Source organism: Sabethes cyaneus, chromosome 3 (genome assembly GCF_943734655.1).
Source record: "Sabethes cyaneus chromosome 3, idSabCyanKW18_F2, whole genome shotgun sequence".
NCBI lineage: Eukaryota > Metazoa > Arthropoda > Insecta > Diptera > Culicidae > Sabethes > Sabethes cyaneus.
Genome location: NC_071355.1, coordinates 53,935,895 through 53,962,713, shown reverse-complemented (window position 1 = coordinate 53,962,713; position 26,819 = coordinate 53,935,895). Strand labels below are relative to the sequence as shown.

The 26,819-nt window shown below is 38.1% G+C and overlaps 1 protein-coding gene across 1 annotated transcript in view; it reads right to left on the bottom strand.

Moving 5' to 3' along the window:
* The window catches only part of LOC128739588 (synaptogenesis protein syg-2), a 407,709-nt gene that overhangs the window by 131,409 nt on the left and 249,481 nt on the right, over positions 1-26,819 (bottom strand). Inside the window, exon 11 of the mRNA XM_053835083.1 lies at positions 8,024-8,232. Within this exon, the coding sequence (XP_053691058.1) occupies positions 8,024-8,232 (209 nt within the window). The remainder of the gene's footprint in view (positions 1-8,023; positions 8,233-26,819) is intronic.

The window sequence follows — 26,819 nt, the reverse complement described above, 5'->3', positions numbered from 1 at the left end:
GACAACCGGTTTCATCACACCGGTTGGCAGCGAAAATCAACTGGCTCTGCCATTCGAATTCGATGCCCCGAGATGGAATGAGGCATTATTGGCTGTAAAATATGCGCGGCAATTTCTCACCGGTTGTTCGCCAATTTTTTTTTTGTTTTACGATTCAACGAGCAGTCTATTGCCGGGATATTATCAGTCATGGATCCGCACAACATCTGGAATATATCTCGAACCAAATTAGTTGAATGCATGGGTAATATCGTTTATTGGAGCAATGAACGGAGTACATTAATAATTCAGATTATAAATGCCGCAATGATGTTTCTCCGAAACATGCTGTGATAGATCTTCGTACGCTACTAGCAACGTGATTGCCAAGATCGTTGTTTCAACAACATTCGCTGGTAGGTATCACGCTTGATTCCCGGAGGCTCTGGTGCAATACATAACAGCACCGTTCGTGACTTTCAGCAGAGCCGAACGGACGCTAATAATAGTCGTTTCGATCATTATGTAAATTATTTCAAATGTGAGGTTTTGCCAGTTCAGCTCACATTCGCTGTGATAGGCGTGTACTGAACCGTACCGAGCGCCATTGACCGGTTCGCATCCTCCGGGAAGCATCTCGTTTGGGCTTTACTGGAGTGCGGTTTGTTGATTCCATGCAGCAGCCTCCAGCATGAGTAGTCAATAGGTCGGCCCGGAAAGCCGGCTGAGGATGGGTGGGGATTTTTTTTTTACAATAATGAAGCAAAATTGCTTACCTCGGGGCGCACAAGGACGTCAGTAAACCACCCTCCCCTCTCTCCCTTTCCGACCGCCTATCTGCTGTGCATATTCTGAAATTTCATAATTTCATTTAAATATCGACCCGTTGATCCTTTGCGTTGCGCGATATCAATCGGAGAGGCACACACACCGTGACTGTAGATTTGCATTTAATGGAAGTAATTTTTTTTTCGCAAGCCGAATTTCATTTAGTGTTTGGAATGGTTTGCGTTTTTTTTGCTCGTTGCTGAATCGTTTGCCCTTATTTCCGTTCGGGAATGATTTTTTATCATCAAATTGCAGGCTAAAAAAATATCTGGTCTAATAGCGGTTGATGAGTCACTGGCGTGCTCAGGCTGGGGCACATTGGCTCACGTGCCCCAGCATCTCATTAAAATTTAGGTATGTATTAATAAACAAAATAATTTCTGTAACCCAAATTTTTGCTATTTTTGCAATAAGTAAATGAATTGTGTGAAAATAGCATCAGTTTCAAATCCAGTTATAAATTAAATTTACAATTTAGTTTCAAGCCTAATGGAAGAATCATTCCAAGCTTAATTCTAAATTTAATTGGGTATGCCAATTTCAACACTTTCAAGTCTAATTTTAAGTCTAGTTTCAAGATCAATTTTGAATACAATTTCAACTGCAATATGAACCCCATTTTCATTCAATTTCAATTTTTTGTTTTATAACGGTAGTTTTTCCCAATCGACAAAAGGGACGGTAGAAGTAAGTAATGATTCAATGGTATTTTTTTGAAACAATGGTTCTACAATTGATGAAGGGACGGTAGGGGAAAGAAATGGAAAATTTTTTGGTGAAGGAGGAGGGGGAAGAGCGGAAAGGAAAGGGGGGGTCAAAATGACTACTTGTCAAGCATACCTACCAATACCCCCCCCCCCTTTCCTTTCCGCTCTTCCCCCTCCTCCTTCACCAAAAAAAAAAATTTCCATTTCTTTCCCCTACCGTCCCTTCATCAATTGTAGAACCATCGTTTCAAAAAAAAAATATTAATATATGTATGACCTCCTTCCAAGGTCAAGACTAAAAACTTGAGATTAGTCGATTCAATGGTGTTGAATGTTGATAGTATCCAAACAGAACGGGACAACGCATGAGGTAGAAAGAGCGAAATATTAGGTAATGGAGGGCCAGTTTAGAACCATACTTGTTGCAAAAAATTGGGCCCATTCCTGATACAAATACGTCTACCAGTTTCAGTCCTAATATTTGTCTCAATTTCTGTCTATAATATTTGAGCCACTTTTAGCCCAAATTGCTTGCGTTAGTTCCAGTTTCATTTTCACATTCAGTCTCAGTTTCATTTGCAGTCCCAGTCCCAGTCCCAGTCCCAGTCCCAGTCCCAGTCCCAGTCCCAGTCCCAGTCCCAGTCCCAGTCCCAGTCCCAGTCCCAGTCCCAGTCCCAGTCCCAGTCCCAGTCCCAGTCCCAGTCCCAGTCCCAGTCCCAGTCCCAGTCCCAGTCCCAGTCCCAGTCCCAGTCCCAGTCCCAGTCCCAGTCCCAGTCCCAGTCCCAGTCCCAGTCCCAGTCCCAGTCCCAGTCCCAGTCCCAGTCCCAGTCCCAGTCCCAGTCCCAGTCCCAGTCCCAGTCCCAGTCCCAGTCCCAGTCCCAGTCCCAGTCCCAGTCCCAGTCCCAGTCCCAGTCCCAGTCCCAGTCCCAGTCCCAGTCCCAGTCCCAGTCCCAGTCACAGTCTCAGTCTCTGTTCCAGATTCAAGGTTTCAGTTTTAATTCCCGTTTTATTCAGTTTATTCCCGTTTTTGAGTTCTAATTTCTAAGTTGTAATTTCTCGGTTCCAGTCTTTCAGTTTTCATTTTTCAGTACCAATTTTTTGGCGCTAATTTTTCTGGTGCAGTACCTATTTCAGTTTCAATTTTTCAACTAAAATTTTTCAATCCCAATTGAAAAGTTGAACTGAAAAATTCGACTAGAAAAATTGGAACTATAAAATTAGAACTGAAATTAAACTGAAAGAACTGAAAAACTGAAACCAAAGAATTGGAACTGAAAAATTAGAGCTGTAAAACTGAAATAGAAAAATTGCAACTAAAAGATTGAAATTGGAAAATGGGAACTGAAAAATTGGGATTGAAAAATTGTAGTTGAAAAATTGAAACTGAAATACTGGGAATTACTTCTAGTTCTTACGTTAGCATGACTACGTAATTGAAGTGAAATACTGCACCAGAAAAATTAGCGCCAAAAAATTAGTACTGAAAAATTGGAATTGAAAAATAGGAACTGAAAAATTCGTACTGAAAATTTGAACTGAATTGGAAACAGTTCCATACTTTCAGTTTAAATTTTCAGTACGAATTTCTCAGTTCCTATTTTTCAATTCCAATTTTCTTTTCCAATTTTTGAGTTCCAATTTTTCAGTTTTAATTTTCCAATTTTATTCAGTTCTAATTTTTCAGGTTCAATTTCTCAGTTCCAGCTTTTGAGTTGTAATTTTTCAGTTCCAATTTTCCAAGTTCAATCTTTTAATTCCAGTTTGAAGTTCCAATCTTTTAATTCAAGTTTTTTAGTTCCAGTTTTTCAGTACTAATTTTAAGTTTCAATTTATTAGTTTCAATTTTTCAGTTTCAATTTTACAGTTATAATTTGTTAGTTCCAATATTTTAGTTTCGATTTTTCAGTTCCAATTTTCAGTTTCTATTTTGCTATTCCAATTTTTCTATTCCAATTTTAGAGTTCCAGTTTTTCAGTTCCAATTTTCCAGTTTCAATCAGTTTTAGTTGCAGTTTTTCAGTTCCAATCTTTTAGTTCCAGTTTTACAATTTCAATATTGCAGTTCTAATTTTTGAGTTCCTATTTTTCTATTCCAATTTCCAGTTTTTCTTCTGCATGGCTCATCATGCATTATATTTTTAAAGCTGCAAAAACAGGCGGAAAGGATATGTCAGTGCTGGTTTGAAATCTCTTTTTTCGGGATTGCAATAGAAACAAATGAACATAAGAAAAAAAGAAAAATCATAACACAGTGGGAAGGAAAACGGGACGTAAAATGAAAAAAACGTGGAAAGAAGAAAACGGGAGAAAAAAGAGAAAACGAGGCAAAAAAAAGAGAGAACGGAAAAAAAAGAAAAATGTGAAAAAAATGAAACCGTTAAAGAAGATGAAGAAAACTGGAAAAAACATGAGGACAAACTGGACTAAAAACGGAAAACGAAAGGAAAAAATGGGATAGAAAAGGAAGAAAAGAAAACTAGAACAAAAAAGAGGAAAATGGAGTTAGAAAACGAAAACAGAAGACAAACGAAATAAAGCGACACACTGAAGGAGATAAAGCCTGCCATAATAAGAGAAAGAATGAAACAGATGAAAACAAATTAATAAGGCCATTACAAATATTTTATAAAGTTTTTGTCCTTACGGTGTTCGGCCACTGAAGGGGGGGGGCGAAAAAAAAACAAAGTGAATTTTTTTATTAGAGCAAAAAAAACATGGATTTTAAGAATTTTTATTTAAGTTTTAAACGTGAAAACCGAATCTATTCTTGCTTATAATATATACGTTATTGTTTGCTATGCAAAAATACACGAAAAAAGACAAAAACGAAGGAAAATTTTTTTGAACGATTTCCGGAAATTCCATTGTTCGAATTTCCATTTCTGTTTCGTGCTAGAAGCGTTAATTCAACTCGGAGACTCATTTTTCGAGTTTTTCAGACTGTAGAGCCCACAGCCAATTGATTTTATAAAAAGAAATTTGACTCATATCCTACAAATTATTTTTTTGCCCCCCGATTTTTCAAGCCAATTTCCAAGGGGGGGGGGGGGGGGTGAAAAAAACTTTAGATATGATTTGCAATGGCCTAAAAAAGGACTTAACGGAACGGAAAATAAACGACATGACTGAAAAAGACGATAACTGGAGCAATAAAGCCAAGAGGAAAATCAACGCTGAAAAGAGCGAAAAAAAAGACAGAAAATGAAGAAAAAGTGAACGAGAAAAGCGGCCAGAAAAAGGAAACCCGAGTGAGAAAAGGTACGGAAACGAGAAAGAAAAATCGGAAAAATGATATAAGAGAGGGAAAACATGGCAAAAAACAAGGGAACCCAAAAGGGAAAACAAAAGCAGCGAGAGAGACAAAAGAAAACCGGTACAAGAAACGAGGAAAACGGGAAAATAAGGTTAAAAGAGATATAAACGGTGAAAGCGGAGATGGGGCAAAATAGGAATGGGACTGCATGAGACAGCAAAAGTAGAAAATACATACCAAAAAAAAAAGATAAAACTGAAGAGCAAAGGAAAAAAATAAAGCCAACAAGAGAAGAAACGTGACAGAAAAGAAGAAAAGTAAAAGAGGAAAAACGAAACAAACGAAGACGAACAACAAAAAGGAAGAGAGTTAGAAAAAGTCGAGAAGGGGAAACAGAAAAATGAAAAGGGGAAGAGAAAAGACGAAAAATGGAAGAGAAAACTGCAAATAAATGTGTGAAACGGAAGAACAAACAGAGCTGATAATTTGAAAAAATTAGACAGAAAACGAAGAAAAACGTACCAAAGAATCAGAAAACAAATAATATGTAACAATAAAGGAAAACACGAAAGCAAAAAGGAAAAAAAACAGTAAAATGTGAGCAAAACGAAAACGAAACGAAAACAGCTGAGAAAAAACGAAAAAACTGAATAAAAAGTCACGAAACAGAACCGGAAAAGAGAAATAAAGGTTTCTGTTACTAAACGAGGAAAAACGAGTAAGAGAGTAAGACGAAATATGCCAATCCTAATTTCAAGTTAAGGTTCGTGTCTAGTTTTGGGTCCAAGTCCAAATTCAAGTCTAATTCGCTGTCCAATGTCAAGTGCAATTTCAAGTCCAACTTGTAGTAAAATTTGAATTCCAATTTCATCTCCAATTCTAAGTCTCTTAGGCACTGGCATGAAAAAAAAGAAAAAGAAAAAAGAAGAAAACGAGGAAAAAAGAGAAGACCAGACAGAAAAAAGAGAGAACGGAAGAGAAACGAAATAAATGAAGAAAAACGAGAAAGAACATGAGGACAAACTGGATAAAAAACAGAAGAAACGGTACAAAAAGAAATGGGATTAGAGGAAACACAGAAGAGAATACGGGAGCAGAAAAAATTGAGGAGCAAGAACGAAAAAAACGGAAAATAAAGAAAAAAAATTAAAACAGAAAATAAACTGAGCAAAACGAAAAACAGAGCATGACAGAAAAGGAGAAACGACGTGACGTAAGTGTGAAACAGATGAAAACAAAACATAAACAAGGATTTAACGTTACAGAAAACAAAAACCTAGGTTGAAAAAGTGGTAAAACAAACCTGAAATGGAAGAAAAAAGACGAGAAATGGAACAGAAAAGACTAGAGGAAAATCAGGACTGAAAAGTGCGGAAAAACACTACAGAAAAAGAAGAGAAAGAGAACGAGAACAACGGGTAGAAAAAAAGGAGACCTGAGAGAGAAAACGAGTTAAATAGAGAGAAGACGGGTCAGGGAAAAGGTGATAGAAAAGGTGGGAAACGGAAAAGAAAAACAGAAAAATGAGATAAGAAAGGGAAAACGGAACAGAAAACAAGAGAAACCAAAAGGGAAAATCTGAATGGCGGGACAGGACAAAGAAAACTGGTAGAAGAAACAATGAAAACGGGAAAAATAGGTCAAATGGGATATAAACGGAGAAAGACAGGTGAAAATGGACTTGGGACGGGATGACACAAAAAAAAGACAAACAAGAAAACCAAAGAAAAAGGCAAAACTGAAGAAAAAATATAGAAACAGCAGATGAAAATGGAAAACCGAACAGCAAAGGGAAAAAGTGAGATGAAAACAGTATAAACGTTACAGAATAGAAGAAAAATGAAACGATGAAGACGAAAGACGAGAAGGAAGAGAGTTAGAAAAAGTTGAAAACTGGAAATGAAAAAAGGAAACGGCGAAAAACGACAGAGCAAATTACAAAAAAAAAAGAAAAACAAGAGGAAAAACAAGGCCAGCTGCCTCACCCTTTGTTTATGTCTCGGCACACTAGTGAACATCATATCGTTTCGATGTTTTAACATTCATGATGATAGTAACTTTAATTTTAACAGTTTACATGCTTTTATTGTTTTTGACAATAGTTTTGCAAGCAACTTGAAGTTTAAAATTTACATTTTTCATTAAACTTCGAAGTGTACATTTCGGTAAATTTAATTCCATAGAACTTTACGAACTGATTTGGACACCTAACTGTGATTTGCTTTCACTGATGTCATCTCTAAAATAGAGTAGTATAATTCCTTCAGGCCAAATGTGAACTGAGAATCCACTAGAACAGCATCCAAATAGCATCCAATTCTAATCCAATAAGTAACAATTCTATTTTCAAGCACTTTTTCCAATTGATTTGTGCAAGTGATTGTTTAAAAATTCGAAAACGGCATGAGATTTCCATAATTGACGACACCATTTTGTGTCTCTCCGGTTAGGTAGGTCCAGAGGAACAGCTCTGTTTCAGATCTCGATGTTCGGTAGCAAAAATCCAGTGCTTCAAACCCCGGTCGTACTAGGTAGTGCTAAATATTATATACGCCGATCGTGAGTGCACTGTGAGTTGCAATCGCAGCGTATCACACCGACCGTGCGGCGTGCACAGGTGAGGCACGCTCCGATTACGTTCGAGTGGGCAAAAGCTTCCGACGAGCGCCGTTGTTTTTTTTTTTTTGCTGCGTTGTTACCCGTTTGTGTAGAGGGTCCCGATTTTATAGGTCAAATGATTTAAATATTTAATTAAAAGTTGAATGAATTTTGCAGTGTGCTTCTATCTGGGTTGTTGCCGCAGGATGGAATACTTGATGTTGTTGGTGGTGGCATTTATCAGCGCGCAGGAGATTGAATGCCGTGTGGCAATGTTCAACCGTGCGATTGACCGGACTCTGATGGACGCCACCGCGGTATGCCCATTATGGCAGGTGGAGCAGAAAACATGATCGACTAAACGTTGATGCGGAATTGTTTTTTTCTCTTCTGGTGCTGCCATGATGGAATCCCTCATTTCAATGGTCATGATAGAATACCTACCATCGAGATGATTTGCATCCGATATCTTGGATGGCAGTAATTTCGAGAGGTATTCGAACGATGTACGTGAACGCACTAATAAATTATCATTGCACACTGGTTTTCACTTCGGTAAACCGGAGTGTAATGCCAGCTTTGAAATTAATTTCTGGTAAAATCATATGACGGTTTCGTTCCAATAATTGTTCGATAATTTAATATTATGCTTAACTCACCTTCACCGGTGTGTAAGTGAGTGAGGAGGCCTGCTCGGTGTGCACGCGGTATCCGCTCTGTGGCATGTCGATCGTTTCTGCCGTATTGTTGAAGGACCATTTGAATGATTCCGGAGGCGGGTAGGCGTCGACATGGCAGAGGATTTCCGCTGCCTCGTTACGTGCCACGCCGTAGATTTTCTTCTGGTCCGGCAGGCAGATGGGTTTGTCTGTAAAAGCCAAAGCGAAAGGAATAATTAATTAATTTGTTTCAGAGTAAAAAAAAGAGTTCAGCAAAGTTTTATAAATAGTTTCATCTGGCTTTTATTCGGTATGGCAAGCCAATTATTACAATAACCTCAACCGAAATGATTGTGGTTTGATCGTAATTTTATGCAGCCATAAGAATTTCGTTGAATTTCATTTCATAGAAACCGCAGGCAGGCGCATTCCTGTTTCTGCCATGCTTTGATATTCTGAATCGATACGCAGTTCGAAAGTCATAAACTACAATTGAATCACATTTCTCTGATTTATGGTTTTCCACAATTTCTCCGCAGTAGTTTCGGTTACCGTGCGAAGATTCATGTGCTCGTGACTTTTTGCCACTAGCAGCTAGCCAGAAGCCGTCGAACGCCAACCAAATCATACCGCACACTGACGGAAAGACGACGGCTGTCATCCCAGTCTCTGGTGGGGACGATGTGCTGGGAGGTGCTGAATCGGAAATGTTGAACTGTCAGTCTGGTGCTCATAGCTATTGAATCAGCTGACTCTATTCGGTATGTAAAATACTGGTTACCACAATGTAGTGCACATTTCTAAGGAAGGACCAATGTGGGTGATAAATTCATATTATAATTGGATCGATTTTTCAGATGCTCCGATTTTCGTTGATTCAGAAGAGGTTGGCAGATTTATTCGGCAGATAATAGAACGAGTAGAGGCGTGTTCCTTCGCAAATGACGAAAGAAAACTTAAATGCTCAAATCGACAGTCACGAATTGAATTGATTTGACAATAGCGCACAACTTCCAATCAATATTTTCTGAAAATTTATCAAATTTGAAATAAAACTAAGAATAGTTATACTTTCTTAGAATTTCCACGTGTTTTAACGATAATGGAAAATGCCGAAGAGAACCTATGTTATACCGCATGGAAAATAAGTCAATGTCACACCAAAAATGACACAAATAATAGTTGAAAAATTAATCAAAAATGATATAAGGCCATTACAAATATTTTATAAAGTTTTTGTCCTTCCGGTGTTGGGCCACTAAAGAGTGGGGGGGGGGGGGGGGGGGTGTGTGGCGAAAAAAACAAAGATGGGGGAGGGGGGTGACAAAACCTTTAAAAATGATTTGCAAAGGCCTAAATATGGTAAAATATAGTTCAAAAATGATACAAAAATGACACAAAATACTTAAAAATGACATAAAAATATACAAAACAACGAATATGATACAAAAACGCAAATGTGACGCAAAAATATCATAAGAAAGAGCATAAAGCTAACATAAAATAAACACAAAAATAATACAAAAATGATATAATAATGACAGACAATGCATGAAGAATACAAATAAAATACACAAGAAATACACAAATATAACATAGAAGTACCACAAAAAAAGGCAAAAAATGACGCAGAATAGACAAAAAATGATAATACAATAGAGATGCAAAATGCTGCAGCGAACAAATCAAAAATGACACAAAAATTGAAAGTACCTATCAGAATTCAATGGGGAAAATTCTCGTTTACGCACATGACAACTATACGGAAAGAAATTCAATTTCCATGATGATAAAAATTACTTAGAATTTCTAGATTCTAGTGTATCTGTTATAAAAATGCACCTGGTATAGTTATCATGATATCACGAATCTTTTATTGTCAAATCCTAATTTGAAAATCTTGAGTTGCTTACGACTTACAGGCTTCATCAGTGTCTGCTTTCGAACGACGAAGATGCTCAAAAAACTTTCGTCTCCTATGTCGGTTCAGTCATGATTTCATATTTGAACTTTATGATTTTATTCACTAGTATTTTTCGACTGAGATATAGGTATCGAATGATTGAGATTTTGGCCGTTCAGTCATTAAATTATGGTAGACGTTATATTTGCCTTTTTACGCCAACGTTTCGATCTGGATTTGGAGCTTCATTAGGGCTTCTACGAACGGGTACTTTTATTAGCTGTTGTTATGTTTATGATTTTATTATTTTTTTATGGATTCGAATTCGGATTTTCTTCAGTGCAGCCAATAATGTTTCAGATTTTAATCAAAAAATGATACAGCAACACATTTTTCAAAATTATCGTACAGGTTTGGGTCGAAGAATTCCAGAATTCCTCGGTCATGGTCGAACAATGTCACTCTCAAAACAAGCATCATACAACAGCGTTTCCCAAATGGGATTTGCGAACCCACAGAAGTTCGTTACAAATTTATCTAATAGCAAAATAATATATTGTATTACGCCAGGGTGTTCGCGAATAAAGAAAGGTTAGTATCTACTGTAGAACATTTTATTACGAAAACGGGCGTAAATTATCTTATTACTTAATCCAAAAAAATATTATTTTTATGAAGGTTTTTTTATAAAGTTGTCCATGTACCACGAACAACTTCAAAGAAGAGTCACAAAACTGTGACCACACTTTAACCCTGACCGGACTTTTTGAAAACTTTGATTGAAAATTTACAGTTTTCTAAAAAATTTTCAGAATATTTTTTTTTGGATTTGCGGAAAGATTTTCTTAACAATCCAGCAAAAAATAAATAATATCCAAGATAGTGGCTGTTTTGAATTTGATGGAGCAAGTTAAAGACGAAATACATTTCTGTCAAAAATGAATTGAGAGTGGATTTGATAGGAAAAGTGTCATTTTTTTCAATTAGCTGATTTTTATAATCTCATGGAAGGAACCCTAAACAAAATAACCGAACAATGGTACAAACATAGTATGAAATTAACATTGAACTGACACAAAAATTGAAGCAATGCTTTTAAAGTTCATATAACGTTTCTCTTGAGCCTACTTTTCCCTCCGAAAAACGCTTTGACCAAGGACTTTTCGCCGCCGCACAAAGCCGACGATGTACAAAACGCTAATCAGACCGGTAGTCCTCTACGGACTTGACCTCTACTTTGCTTACGGAAGACATGCGTGCACTTGCCGTATTTCAAAGGTGTTGCGGACTATTTTTGGAGTACAAACTGAAAGCGGAGAGTGGCGTAGGCGTACGAACCACGAGTTTCAGGCACTACTTGGAGAAATTCTCATCGTACACCTGGCGAAAGTAGGGAAACTACGCTGGGCCGGCCACGTAGCAAGCATGCCGGACGACTGTGCAGTTAAATCCATTCTCTTCAAGAACCCCACCGGAACCAGGAATAGAGGGGCTCAACGTACTAGATAGCTAGCCCAAGTTGAAGCCGACTTGCGTGTATCAAGACACGCAACGAATTGGCGACCAGTAGCCTAGGACCGAGCACAATGGAGAGGAATTATAGATACGGCAAGAGCCACCCCGTCTCTCTGCTGGTAAAAGGAGAGGAATGACGTTTCGCTTTACCCAAGCTGGTGGATTCGCAGATAAAAGGTCCAACACAAAAACTGTTCAAAAATTACGATAGAATGAATACAAAAAATCACTCAGAAATGACAGCGAAAGGTACATAAATGATATCTTATACATAAAAATGGATTTCTGTCTGTCTGTCTGTCGGGATGTTCCTTATAGAATCAAAAACTACTGAACCAATCGGCTTGAAAATTTGCATGTAGAGGTTCTTGGGGACAGGGAAGGTTTTAATGATGGTTATAGACCCCTCCCCTCACTAAGAGGGGGGGGGGGCTTCCATACAAATGAAACACAAATTTCTGCATAACTCGAGAACTAATCAAGCAAATGGAACAAAATTTGGCATGTGAAAGTTTTCGAGTGTAAGAATATTTTCTATGGTGAATTAGGACCCCTCCCCACTTTAAGAGGGGGGGCTCCTATACAAACGAAATACAAGTTTCCTCATAACTCGAGAACTAATCAAGCAAATGGAACCAAATTTGGCATGTCGGTGTTTTTGGAGGCAAGAATTTTTTCTGTGATAAATTAGGACCCCTCCCCACTTTAGGATGGGGCGCTCCTATACAAATGAAACAAAAATTTCCTCATAACTCGAGAACTAATCAAGCAAATGGAACCAAATTTGGCATGTGGAGGTTTTAGAGGCAAAAATGTTTTCTATGGTAATTTAGGACCCCTCCCCACTTTAAGAGGGGGGGTTTCTACACAAATAAAATACAAATTTCCTCATAATTTGAGAACTAATCAAGCAAATGGACCCATATTTGGCATGTGAGTGGTTTTGGAGGCAAGATTTTTTTTCTATGGTGAATTGAGAACCCTCTCCTCTTTAGAAAGCGAGTTATGACCCATCTTCCCTTTAAGAGGGTGGGCTTCCATACAAATGAAATGCAAATTCCTTCTTATCTCGAGAACTAATCAAGCAAATGGAACCAAATTTGGCACGTGGGAGTTTTAGATGGCAGAAATTTTTTCTATGGTGAATTGCGACCCCTCCCCCTTTCAAGAGGAGGGGTTCCCATACAAATGAAATACAAATTTCCTTATAACTTGAGTACTAATCAAGCAAATGGAACCAAATTTGGCATGTGGGAGATTTTAGAGTCTTGAATATATTTTATGATAGTTAGAGACCTCTCACCCCTGTGGTAGGGGGATATGGACTCTCATACAAATAAAACAGAAATTTTTGCGAAACTCGAAAATTAATCGTACTCGAGAAATTGGAGACTACTCCATAAAACATTAGTCAATAACAAGACCACAAAAACTATCTATAGTAACACTAGATCATTCAGGACGAGACGGCCGCGAGTGTTGCCGGCGACCCGGCGTCGGAAGCGCCGCCCACTGGAGGAGGCAACTTCCCGCAGAAATCACTACTGTCTAGGTTTATTTGTTTTCCTAGGTCTACCTTGGTTTCCTGGAACGAGCGACAGCGAGTAAGGAGAGGATCGCGAAATGGTACTTTCCCCGAAAAAGTTTTCCGTGAAATGGTACATTCCTCTTAAGGTTTTTCGCAAAATGATATTCAACGAAATGTTGTACAATCATGGCGAATATTACTATCCGCTTTCTGGCTATGCACTGAGGGGACAGGGGAGTTGTTTTCTACTTTACTGTGAGGAAAAATTCAAATTTGTATATTAAACTACCCATTCCTGGTAACTAATAAGCATTAACATAAGCAACAAATCAGCAAATCTGGCATTTTATACTGCACGTTGTTGTATATTAGCTTTTTGACTGCATAGGTATTGTAAATTAGCATCCAAAATTGTATTCAAATTCTTCGTGTCGGTAATTAGCTGTAAATTAGCATTGTCAGCACTATAAGAAGGTTATCAGTAAAGTAGCTGTATATTTTGCCAAAATAGCATTCAAGTAGCATTTAAGGCATTGCATTTGAATAGATGCTTATTGGTGCTTATTGGTTACCTGGGATGCTTTCATAGTTACGTAACTGCCAAAATGAATCACCTAAGGTTGAACTCCTCAGAAACTTGCAAAACTCGAGATTGTGACAAAGATCGTCCGAGATTCATGAATTATGTACAACACAGGTTAGTTTGTGGCAATGCGAAGTTTGTCGGGTCAGCTAGTAGGAATATAAAAAATATACAGCGATGACACGAAAATGATGGAAAAATTAAACGAAAGAGAAAGTAACAGTAAATTAAAATAATATTGACACAAATATAGAAAAAGGTTGTATAAATAGGATAAAAATATGACACAAACGAATGTAAATGTTATACTAAAATGACTAAAAATATAGAAGTGCATAAATGACAACAAATAAAACAATTTTTCAAAAATCAAAAGGACTCCGAAACGGCACAAAAATAACGCAATACGACACAAAATAATAAACGATAACATAAATAAACGCAAGTCGTCTTTCATGCAGAGGTTACGTTTCGCACACATCAAAAAAGCTTAAATTCCGACAATTGCATAGAAATCCGGTTTAATTCCAAAAATAGCGTAAAAACGGTATAAATTCTGAAATGCACAATTCTGTCAAATAGTTACGAACAGCACAGTCACGTAAATTTGAAACATCATGTCACATCACAGTGGGGCAATCGGACAAACCTAAGTACAAATTTTATGTTTTATCACGTTCCTGTATACCTTATAAAACTACCAATGAAACTGTGAGCTGCTGCTGACTGCTGTAAAGCTGCCTTCCGATCAAGGGGTCCACTTTTCAGAAGGTTTTTATAACCTCTTCATGAATCAGGTTATAAACTTAAAATTAAATACAGTCTGATCACATTCTGAAGAAAGCAGCAATAAAACCGATTAAACTTTTGCGCTGCTTGACCATAATTTACCGCTACAACCATAATTTAATGAATCTTTTCGCTACAAAGCTATAAAGTATACAGCTTGCTCGGGAAAAAAGCTAAATCAGTCCGCCAGCATTTTTAACTTGGAAATACAGAATGAACAGAAAAGTTAAAGTTTTACTGTCAGATTATCCTGATCGATTTGGTTCATAGCGACCATAATGAAATATCCCATAGAACAAATAGTAAATTTTCGACAGTCTCCGTTGGTTTGCACCATATGCGCAATAAATTTTATCGTGCATATTTATATAATAGGTGGATAAAATCAACGCGCCATCGAAATTTCGCAATTTTAGAAAATTTGCTTTAATAAAATAAATGTATTCAGTTAGACAAATTCAGTTTCTATTAAAATTATTTTTAGTGGTTTCTGTGACAGGAAAACTAATTGACAATAACTTTGTAGAAACTCTTTGCTTTGATGAAGTTTTGTTTGTGAGCTAAAATTCTAGAATATGGCAATATGGTAATAAATCTGATTTGTCAGGTTGTTACCTCCCTATAAAACTATCAGGTTTAGATCAGAATTTGACAAGTAACTGTAATAAGATCAATTTTGATTGGTGTGCCATATTGTATTGCTACGCCATCCGTATGGCAAGTTTATAAGAGACGTGGTGCAGCTAAGTGGTTTTATCGTGGTAACTACAACTATAATAAATTTGCTTTATTATCAGTTTTATTATGGTAACATAGCAAGCTATGAATGTGTATTGACTCGTACGATCTTAGTATTGCATAATACCATAATAAAACCAGAGGTAATGATTAATATCGCAATAAAACCTTTATAAAATTCGAGTAAAACCAAATGGTTTCAGAATTGTTAGTATTTATGTTTATATTGGAAGAAAGAACTTTACAAATTAATGAAAAAATCCCTTCACATTTGCCTCATTTTTGTTAAAGATACTTTTAATTTTGACCCCCCCCCCCCGACAATGTGATAAAGAACTACCTATGAGCACTCTTTCAGTTTTATAAATAACTATGAAAATTGACAAATTTTTCAAGAATATCCACATTTTACATTTTTTGTAAAACTATAAAAACTAGCAAACTCAAATTCTGTGCATCATTTTGAACAAACTTTTTTGACGTAGGACTACGTCTTACGACATGGTTTGGCTAGATAGGGTGTCATTCCAAAAAATCTTTCTCGCAAAGCGGTCAGGTTAATAATTTAGCGGTTTCCAGATCGATTTTAAATATTTTTCTAAGAGTTCTTCTAAGAGTTGGCCCGAATGAAGATCGCTATTATTTCGTAAGTGTACACTATTGAAAAACTAAAAATAATAAAGCATTGTCCAACTAGAAATCGTCGCATCTTGATTGGTTGGAAAAGGCGTCTTCAAAGTTTGCACGGGTTTTTTTGCACAAAAGTGACAAAAACTCCCCGTTCCAACAGGTCGAAGATTCTTTACGACGTTCAAAAACCTATACCAATTTGACACCTGTGCTTGGGAAGTACGCCAAAGTGTAAAACCACCCCTTTCCTTTAACCGACGTTATGGATTGGATATTTAACCTAATGCAATATAATATTTTTTGAAACGGTGGTTTTACAATTGATTATTACCGAATTCGAACGCACAACACATCCGTTAAAGTTTTGGCAATCCAGAGCTTAGATCACTATAAAATAATTCTCTACGTCTTTTTTACTGCATGCGAAGATGGCAAGGACTTCCCCAAGGATCGCCGAAAAGGACTAAATTAAATGAATATTTCCTGCAATCTTTTTCGAGTTGCAGAGGTGAACGTTGTTCCTAAAACAACAAAGGTTACAAAATATTGTTTCCCAATTCCCGCACCTCATTGCAAGGACTAACCGGCGCAGTTGGTGATTTAGCACACTGAGAATGATTGGTCACCCACAACCCCATTCAGTTGCTTCTTTGTGCAATTTCACTGGTTCGGGTCAATCACTGTGTGCAATCAGTCTGTGCTAAGCTAATTTAAGAGTAGGGTGAATTTGTATTGATTAGAGCAGCTTAAATGTTGCGAAAAAATTGGGTTATCCTCTAGCAGAAATATCATGCAACTTTAATGTTACTACCAAAGTTTAATAGTTTTAGTCAGTTAGTAGTCTAGCAGCCTTTTGGATTGTAATACGCTAAACTAAACGCACTAGGCAGTCGCCCTTCTGCAAACAAATGGCTCCTCCTGTCCTTGCGTTAGAACATGCAAACCAGACCAATCATACAAGCACGGGCAGCATCTTTCACCCTGCTTTACGGAGGATACTTTATTGCAAATATATTTATCGTATTTGACTACGATATGAATATGTTAACACTCTATGCAGACGTAATAAAACTAAGCACTTTGCCAGCACGAGAACACATGTCAAGTTGAGAGTATTACATGTACATCCGTGGCTGGGCTGACGGGTGAAAGTATCTCCTTGGCAGAGCGTGAAGCTGTGACGAGTGGAAATGGGAACTACAGAACCGGATGAGCAGGCAAGGAGCAGGAGCTTGATGCAGAGGCTGACATTTTGCGGGTTTCCGTTTCTGCTCCGGTGCCGACCGCCACCGACCGTATCCTATGGTCGGCCGGGCTGGGGCTGGTGCGTGGTCCAGACAGAACTTTTATTGTTTCACCACACAAATATCCCATGGCATGGACAGGATAGGACAGGCAACCTAACCGGACCGCAACCAAAGGATCAACACCGTTCCAAACCAAACATGGTTTGACTTATCGATTAAAGTGCACGTGTTCGTTTATGAGTGAATCAATGCAGATATTGAAGGATAATTGAATGAAATACATTTATTATTTCAAGCTCACGAGTACGGAGCTCTACACGAATGGAGTTGGAAAAGCAAAATTAGATTACATTTGCGCAAGGGGCACACCCTACCAAGAAAATTTCTTTCCAAATTCAAATATCACCCACCGAAACGATGAACGATGGACATCTATTTCACTGCGCAAATTTGGAAATTTGTTTCGTTACCAACTTTTCCCTTCAGTAGCACCAAACGAGCCAGCAACGTCTGAAGCCAAATCAACGAGGCTCGAGTTCGTCCTCGGGGAGAACGCTATGAGTGACCGTTGTCGTCGTCGTCCTCGTCGTCGTCTAGCTTCATCTTTATTCACAGCATGCAGTTTCAGCTGGCCAAACTCGACTGGAATAGCAAAATTAACTATTTACAAGTTTTCGCTTCAAGCGGCGCTCTACCTAACGTCTTATTTCCCTTCACGTTGTACCCTTTCTTTGTGCGAAAATTCCCTCTCAATGCAATCTTGTAATACTTTGACTTGTCTTCACACGGCATCGCGCGCTGGCTAGGTAGCGTAGAGTTTGAAGTTGATCGATCAAGCGAACCAAAATTGATTGTGGATTGATACCGGGAATATTCGACTTGAAACCACTCAAGATGCTTCGTTTGAACGATGTAGGAAATTTTTTAGTCAGTTTTGATTGATTGAAGGTTACGAAATTTTTGTCTTTTTAATCTTTTATAAGACTTAGTAGAGGACTTTAAAAAGGGTTTTTAGGGGATTGCAAAAAATACCTAAAAACATTTCATTCGTTTCCAAATAGTTTTAAATTAACATTAAGCTTTGCTCTGCAGGAAATCGACTTCCCGGCATTGTTGGCTCATCCCACCTGTTTTCCTTAAAGTTTAACAGCTAAATTTCCTCTAGCTTACAGTTCAGTCTCTGCCCTCAAGTAGCCGCTCTAGCTTCATGTTGATCAAACAATAGAAATATCTCCTCCCGATTTAACAGCTTGATTCTGGTTATGTACCACTCAACCGAATCAGAGTGGAATTTGTGAACTTTCCAACCCTGCGGCAGCCGGCGCACCACAAGCCGGTACACCTTCTCCCACATCATCATCATCGTCCTTCGGGGACTGAGCGCAACACAAAGTATAATATACGACTATCAGGCGCTATAGAGCAGACAACAAAAAACAACAACTAAAAATTCCCCGAAGAAAACTCATTAGTCAAAAAAGTTTTCTGCACTTGCAAAAATATTTTCGTTTACTTTACTATTTTGTTGCCCGCGATTCGCACACCCACGACAGGCAGCCCGTCTGTCCCCCACAAAACCTCCCTTCATTTCGCCTTTTACTCACTCACCCCACTCAGGGCTCAGGCCGCTGCTGAAGTAAGGAAGGGCTAGCCTCTGATATCTTTTGCTTGCAGTTTTTCCGGCGCTATTGCTTTTTTCTCAGCCCAAACCAACCCGGGGCCAATTTCAAGAAAACCGTCCTCCCACGAAATTACTACACAGTTTGAAAGTTCGAAGCATGGAAAAACTTTCAAATCCACCCGGTGGAGTGTTTCGACCTGCGTCGAGTGAGGAACAATGAAAAGCAAATCGAACTTTTGTTTCGAAATGACATAAACCGGGTTAATCTGGTACTCACAACTATGTACGAAATCACCAATTTTTTAAACGAGTACAGTACATTTCTGTCAAACAAAAAAGTAAACTACAAAATGGTGAACAGGAACTTCGCCGAATCGGTGTACTAGTTCGACAGAACGCAAATACAATTTGGAATGTAAATTATTTTGTTTTGCTTAAAATTCAAGCTCGCTTGCCGTCCTGCAGGGCCAAAAACGAATGGTTTTCTTGTCAGTTTCGATGGATTGTGCTTATTGAAGAAGTTTTCGGTACGCCAACTTCGGCTTGCCAATGAATGGTCCTGAACACGAATACCGTTTCAGTCCCGGAACAAAAAAAAAAAAAAACAAAATACGCGGAATGTAGTCGCCTTATGGCATCTAGCTGAATGATACTAGTCATTGAGTAGTATTTTTCAATGAAAAACGTGAAGGTAATTAGAAATGCAAATATCAGTTCTATAGGAAATCTATCAACATAAATTGCACAGTGAAGATAGAAACGCATACTTTTGTTTTAAGATTTGGATTGAAAGTTCAAAGAAACCTGTCTTTTCTACGAAAAATTATTCTCAAAGAATAACGAAATAATTAACTGGGACAAAGAACGGAAAGATTTTCATGATTAGCAATACAAAAACTACAAAATGTTTAGCACTAGTTTTAGACAGGAATCAAGGGTATTTATTTAAAATTAATAAAATTTTGTATTAGTGGACTGCACAGCTGACTGGGAAGATGGTGGATTTTCAACTTTAAAAGGACATTGCTTTGATTTTCTAGATTTTTTGAAACAATTAATATATTAAAACACATTAATCAAACCTCAACGTATTTTTAAACCTCAACGTATAACCGTTCATCCAAATACTTGAACCAGTTCCAGTTCCAAACTTTTGGGACGGTTTTAGTCCCAATCAGTTGGACCAGCTCCAGTTGCACCATGTTTGCACCAATTCCAGTCCGAAATATTTTGGACAGTTCGAATCTCAAATACCTGACCCATTTCCAGTCCCAAATACCTGGGACAGTTCCTGTCCAAAATAATTGGGCCAGTTTCTCTCCCAAATAGTTGGGCTAGTTCCAGTTTAAATTGCTTGGGCCAGTTTCAGTCGACATACTCGGACCAGTTTCAATTCAAATACTTGGGCCAGTTGCAGTCCAAATACTCAGACCAATTCCAGTCCCAAATACTTGGGCTAATTCCAGTCGCAATGACTTGGGCCAATTTCATTCCAAATTGAATCGGTCAGCTCCAGGCCAAAATGTTTGAACCATTTCCAGTCTCAAATATTTGAGCCGATTCCAGACCCAAATACTTAGTCAGTTCCTGTCTCAAATAATTGGGCCAGTTCCGGTCCCAAATACGCGGGTCATATCTAGTTTTTCTGCTGCGGCTGGTCATGTCTAGCTCCCAGTTTCCCTGCTTGGGCCAGTTTCTTTGCCAATTTCTTGTACCAGCTTCTGCCCCGATACTTGCGCCAGTTTCTGTCCTAAAATTTGTTGCAGTTACTGTCCCAAAACTTGTGCCACTTTCTATTCCAATCAGCGCTATAAATATTCGTGAACACAACATTCAATTTCTCGATTATCAGCCTAAATTATATTGAAAATTGGATGTCAAGATAAACATTCCTGATAACAAAATATTTACAGCATGAGTTTCATGCATTGCTCTATCCAGCTTTCCACGATCGATAATGGTGGTTATTGGGCACAAGTGGGCACAATCCTTTGACATTCATTGCAGGAGCGTCGAGTTCGCCCTGACGGAGTTTTTTTTTGTTAGTTTATAGTCACTGCATAGCTGTTAAAGCTTGGGTCATTCATGACTTCTGCGGGGTTTGGTTTTGAACCCGGGTTCTCGGCGTGAGAGACGAGAATGCTAACCACTACGCCGGGACTGACCCCCCTGACGGAGTTACTATGGAAACATCAATGATTGTTTGTTGTTCGAGTGTAAAAATGTCAACATTGTTTCATTTTGCAGATCAGCTAAAGAGGAACATAATTGAATGGATGAGAAGTTTCAAGGATTGAGTATTGTAATTTAGGATTGATGAAACATTTGGAGAGATTGGCTCGAGAGCTATTGTGCCAATTAATGTTTAAAATTGTTATTTGCCTACTCTGGATATCAATTATTGGCCCCTGAATGTCATTTTTGTAATTTTTACAAGACATTCAATGTTTACTAGGATGAATACTGCATGTTGTAGGCTACGTAGGCTGAGAAAAAATTGCTTTCTCTGATTAAAATTCAGTGATAAGTTAAGATTAAGATAAGATACACTGAGAAAACTTTTCGTATAGTTTCTATGTATCCCGCACATAGATTTTTGCAATGTGCCTAGTCAATGAACTTTATATGCCACACAGTTATAATTTATGGGTACGCGAAAGTTTTGCACATACTATTCATATGCGTATATTTTTTATGTGTATAATTGCACATACTATTCATATCCGTATAATTTCTATGTGTATTTCTTGGCGGATTGTGTTTATATGCGGCACATGATAATCATCTAGAATTTCATATGGAAATTTACCATTAGTTATGCGCAGAATATTTTGAGTGTATGTCTGTACTGCCTTGGCCGAAGACTTATAGTAAAAAAATACAGTATCTGTCAATATTCGGCAGGGCAGTCTTCAGAGAAATTTATCAAGACTGAAATTTGATGTTTTCCCGACGTTTCGACACTTTGTTGGTGTCTTTTTCAAGGGGTACTGTGGTAAAATACAAATCGAAAGATCATTCTACACTAGTAATAGCTAGCAGGCAATACAGGACGATTAAACACTTCCACAGCAACGTGAAGGATCCGGTAGACAAATTAGATAAAACCAATGTCGTTTACAAAATCCCCTGCGACAACTGTGATAGTTGCTACATTGGGATGACGAAAAACAAGCTAAAAACTAGAATTTCTGGCCATCAGTCGAATGTAAACAAATTGGAAGCTACACTAATGAGTCACACAAATACCAGTTCCGAAATCAGGTCACTAGGAGAAAAGACAGCCCTATTAGAACATTGCATAACACACAACCACAGATTCAATCTAAGCCAAACGTCCATAGTAGATCACAGCTACCGATCACACACAGTACCATTTCTTGAAATGTGTCACATCACGAATACACCAAACACCGTAAACAAGCGTGTACATGTAGAAGGTCTGAACACCACCTACGCAGCAATCTTGCATACACTAAAGAATAAACACAGTAATAGATTGGTAAGGCACAACAGCTAAACTGAAATATTTCAAACAATAGAAACCTTTTGTAAAGAAGCGTTTAGTGCTCCGCAGTACAGTTCAAAACAAGAAAAACTATTTGAATTTTTAAATATTCCAAGTAAGAGAAACAGGGCAATATCTAAAATACAGTGCACTTTTAAAATAAATATATCCCTCCGGTTCCAGCTCATGTACCAACTACTACCCTCCATGACCGTAATATGTACAATCCAAAGAACAGAACACAAGACTAAATGATATGTAAGCAAAGTGAAATTTATGTAAGCAACTTAAAAATAACATTAAAAATGTATTTTACCACAGTAACCCTTGAAAAAGACACCAACCAAGTGTCGAAACGTCGGGAAAACATCAAACTTCAGTCTTGATAAATTTCTCCGAAGACTGCCCTGCCGAATATTAACAGTTACTATTGAATACAGTCGATAAAAAACACAACCTAAATACAGTATCTTTGTCCCAATACTTTTTCCAGCTTCTGTCCCGATACTTACAGCAGCTTTTGTTCCAGCAATTTTATCAGTTCCTAACCCAGTACTTTGCTAGTTTCTGTTTCAATATTTGTGCCAGTTTTTATCTCAAGTTGCGCAAGTTTCCAAAATACTTGGACCTGTTCAAGTTTCAAATACTTGGGCCAATTTCAGTCTCAACTATTTGGGCCGTCTCCTAAATTCTTGGACCAGTTTCTGTTTCAAATACTGAAGCCAGTTTTAGTCCCAAATACCTGGACTAGCTCAAGTCCCAATTTCTTGGGGCAATTCCAGTCCCAATTTAATGTGCCAGTTTCAGTCCCAATTTCTTGGGGCAGTTCCAATCCCAATTTCCTGGGCCAGTTATAGTCACAATTTCCTGGGCCAATTCCAGTCCCAATTTCTTGAGCCAGTTGCAGTCCCAATTTTTTGGGGAAGCTCTGATCCCAATTTTTTGAGCCAGTTCCAGTCCCTATTTCTTGGGCTAGTTCTAGTCTCAATTTATTATAGCTTTATAGCTCAAGTTCCAATATCTTAGGCCAGTTTCTGTCAAAATTTCTTGGGAAAAATTTATTCCCAATTTCATGAGGAGTTTCGGTCCCAATTTCTTAAGCCAAGTCCAGTTCCAATTTCTTTGGCCAGTTCCAGCCCCAATTTCTTGACCCAGCTCCAGGCCCAATTTCTTGGTCCAGTTTCAGTCACAATTTCTTGGGAAAATATCATTCCCAATTTCTTGGGCTAAATCCAGTCCCGATTTCTTGGGCCAATTCCAGTCCCAATTTCTTGGCTCAGCTCCAGTCCCAATTTCTTTGGGCTAGTTCCAGTCCCAACTTCTTGCGCCAGTTTCAGTCTCAATTTTTTGGACTAGTTCCAGACCCTATTTCTCGAGAAAGTTTCAGTGCCAATCTCTTGAGCAGTTCCAGTCCTGATTTCTTCGGGCAGTTCAAGTTAGAATTGCATGGGACAATTCTAGTCCCAATTTTTTGGCCCAGCTCCAGACCCAATTTCTTGGCCCAGCTCCAGTCCTAATTGCGTGGGTCAATTCTAGTTCCATTTTCATGGGCCTGCTCCAGTCCCTATTTCTTGGGAAAGATTCATTCCCAACTTCTTGAGCAGTTCCAGTCCCAATTTCTTGGACCAAATCCAGTCCCAATTTTTTGGGCCAGTTCCAGTAACAATTTTTTAGGAAAGTTTCATTCTCAATTTCTTGAGCCGTTCCAGTCCCAATTTCATGGACCAGTTCCAGTCCCAATTACTTGGGCCAGTTCCAGTTTCGATTTCTTGGGTCATTTTCAGTCCTAATTTCTTGGGCCAATTCCAGTTCAAATCTCTTGGACCAGTACCAGTCCCAATTACTTAGGCCAGTTCCAGTAACAATTTCTTGAGAAAGTTTCATTGCCTATTTCTTGAGCAGTTCCAGTCCCAATTTCTTGGGCCAGTTTCGGTCCTGATTTTTGGCCCCGCTCTAATCCCAATTTCATGGGCCAGTTTCAGTCTCAATTTTTTGAGTCAATTCCGGTCTTGATTTTTTGGGCCAGTTCCAGTCCCTATTTTTTAGGCTAGTTCCAGTTCCGATTTCTTGGGACATTTTCAGTCCCAATTTCTAAGGTCAATTCCAGTTCCATTCTCTTGGACCAGTTCCAGTCCCAATTTCTTGGGCTAGTTCCAGTAACAGTTTCCTGGGAAAGTTTCATACCCAATTTCTTAAGCAGTTCCAGTCCCACTTGCTTGGGCTAGTTTCGCCTCTGATTTTTGGCCCTACTCTAATCACAATGTCATAGGCCAGTCGCAGTCTCGATTTATTGGGTCAGTTCCAGTTCTGATTTCTTGGGCCATTTTCAGTCCCAATTTCTAAGGCCAATTCCAGTTCCAATCTTTTGGACCAGTTCCAGTCCCATTTTCTTGGGCCAGTTCCAGTAACAATTTCTTGAGAAAGTTTCATTCCCTATTTCTTGAGCAGTTCCAGTCCCAATTTCTTGGGCCAGTTTCGGTCCTGATTTTTGGCCCCGCTCTAACCCCAATTTCATGAGCCAGTTCCAGTCTCAATTTTTTGAGTCAATTCCGGTCCTAATTTTTTGAGCCAGTTCCAGTCCCTATTTTTTAGGCTAGTTCCAGTTTCGATTTCTTGGGACATTTTCAGTCCCAATTTCTAAGGCCAATTCCAGTTCCAATCTCTTGGACCAGTTCCAGTCCCAATTTCTTGGACCAGTTCCAGTAACAATTTTTGGGAAAGTTTCATACCCAATTTCTTGAGCAGTTCCTTCCCAATTTCTTGAGCCAGTTTCAGCCCTGATTTTTTGGGCCAGTTCCAGTCCCAATTTTATAGGCTAGTTCCAGCTCCGATTTCATGGGCCAGTTCCAATTTCTTAGGCCAATTCCAGTTCCAATCTCTTGGACCAGTTCCAGTCCCAATTTCTTGGGAAAGTTTCATACCCAATTTCTTGAGCAGTTTCAGTCCCAATTTCATGAGTCAAATCCAGTCCCAATTTCTTGGGCCAGTTTCAGTCCTCATTTTTTGGCCCAGCTCCAGTCCTAATTTCACGGGCCAGCTCCAATCCCAATTTCATGGGCCAGTTCCAGTCCCAATCTCTTGGGCCAGTTCGATTGGCAGTTTCTTGGGACAGTTCCAGTCCCATTTTCAATTCAGTCAAATCTAATTCGTGGCATAATAATCGCGGATTAGTCTGGGAAAAATTGGCAGAGTCGTTGCTAAAAGTGGGGTTGGAAAATACTCTAGTTCTTAGTTTGGGTTGTTTTCGTTCGGTTACTTTGCTAAGACAACAAAAACGTGCGTGGACTAAGAAAGAAGAAAAAACGGATTACTGTTATTATGGGGCACAACAATTCTTTTGCCTTTTTTCTAACAAATTTCTATGCTGTGTGCAATTTTTCTATCTCTGAATAATCATGTTGCAAGGAGTAAGGATATATGCCTTACTATTTCATGCTACATACTTGAGATATTGCATTCGTAATGACTAGATGACGTCCCATCAACTTTATACTGTCATAGTATTGATGATGCAGCCAAACCTGTCCATGTGACCTTTTAGTGGTTATTATTCCAACTGCAATATTGTTACATATAGATAGCACATTACATATTGAAAAAATGGTAAAATCATGGTGCAGGAAATTATGACGTATGAAATGTTTAGCGTCGGTATATGGCAGTGAATAGATTGATCAATTTACACCACAAAAAAAAGTGGCAGTCAGCTGGGTGGAATGTGGTCTAGATTATGTCAGTTCTATTTTTGGAAAAGTAGGGGATAATAATCATTGATCAATTTGGAAAAGAAAAACCCGATTTAATCCACCTAGTGGTGAAAGGAACCTTTGTTATACGGTCTTACTTGCTATTTGAGATAGAAATCGACACGTCTTCGAAACATAATTCATCTATTGGTTAACGTTGCGTGCGTTGGTTTTCATTAAATTTTTGGAAATTTAATAAGTTTACAAAATTTGAACAAAATAGCAGTACCTATAAATTTTGATAGATCCTTTTTTCATGAAATTACTGAGTAAGGGTAAGCTGGTTGTTTCTAATTTGAGTAAGTGCAAGTAAAAGCAAGTTATAAGAGGAAATATTATTCTTTAACATATACATTGCGTAGTAAAAGTCTAGTTCATAGGTTTTTGAACTACGCATAAATTTCTGTAACGCCATTATTTTTGATTGACATCAATAAAGTTTTCTTGAATAAATTTCATCAATTTCTATTAACCTTCGATTACTCACGCTGTTGCATTTTGTACAACACGTGTAGGTTTTTGAATGCCATATTGTTATAAAGTTACAAATCTCTGCTTAACTAACGTATGTTCTTCAATTACCTTGTTATGAGCAAAATGTCATAATTATGCATTAATACTTTAAATTGTTGGGCAAATAGATCAGCATAAACTGACATCACAGAAACGAAGCAATCAGCATGTGAGTTGTACCGCGATTGGCCCTGGAAGTTTCTCTCGTTTCTTCATATGTAAAAATGGTGTCTGTATGCAGCAACACAATTAGCAAATATAAAATGTTTAAAATGTATCTGTTGGTAGTCGAGTCATTCGGGGTCAAAATTAAGGCTTTTTTTTAATCAAAGTTCTACAGTACCTAAACAAACAAACATAGAGGTATACTATATTAATCAAAGTTGTGTATTTTTACTATTTATACAATTTTGTAATACATGAAAAAGGAATGCAACAATTACAAAAAGAGCTAAAATAGAAAAAACTGATCTTA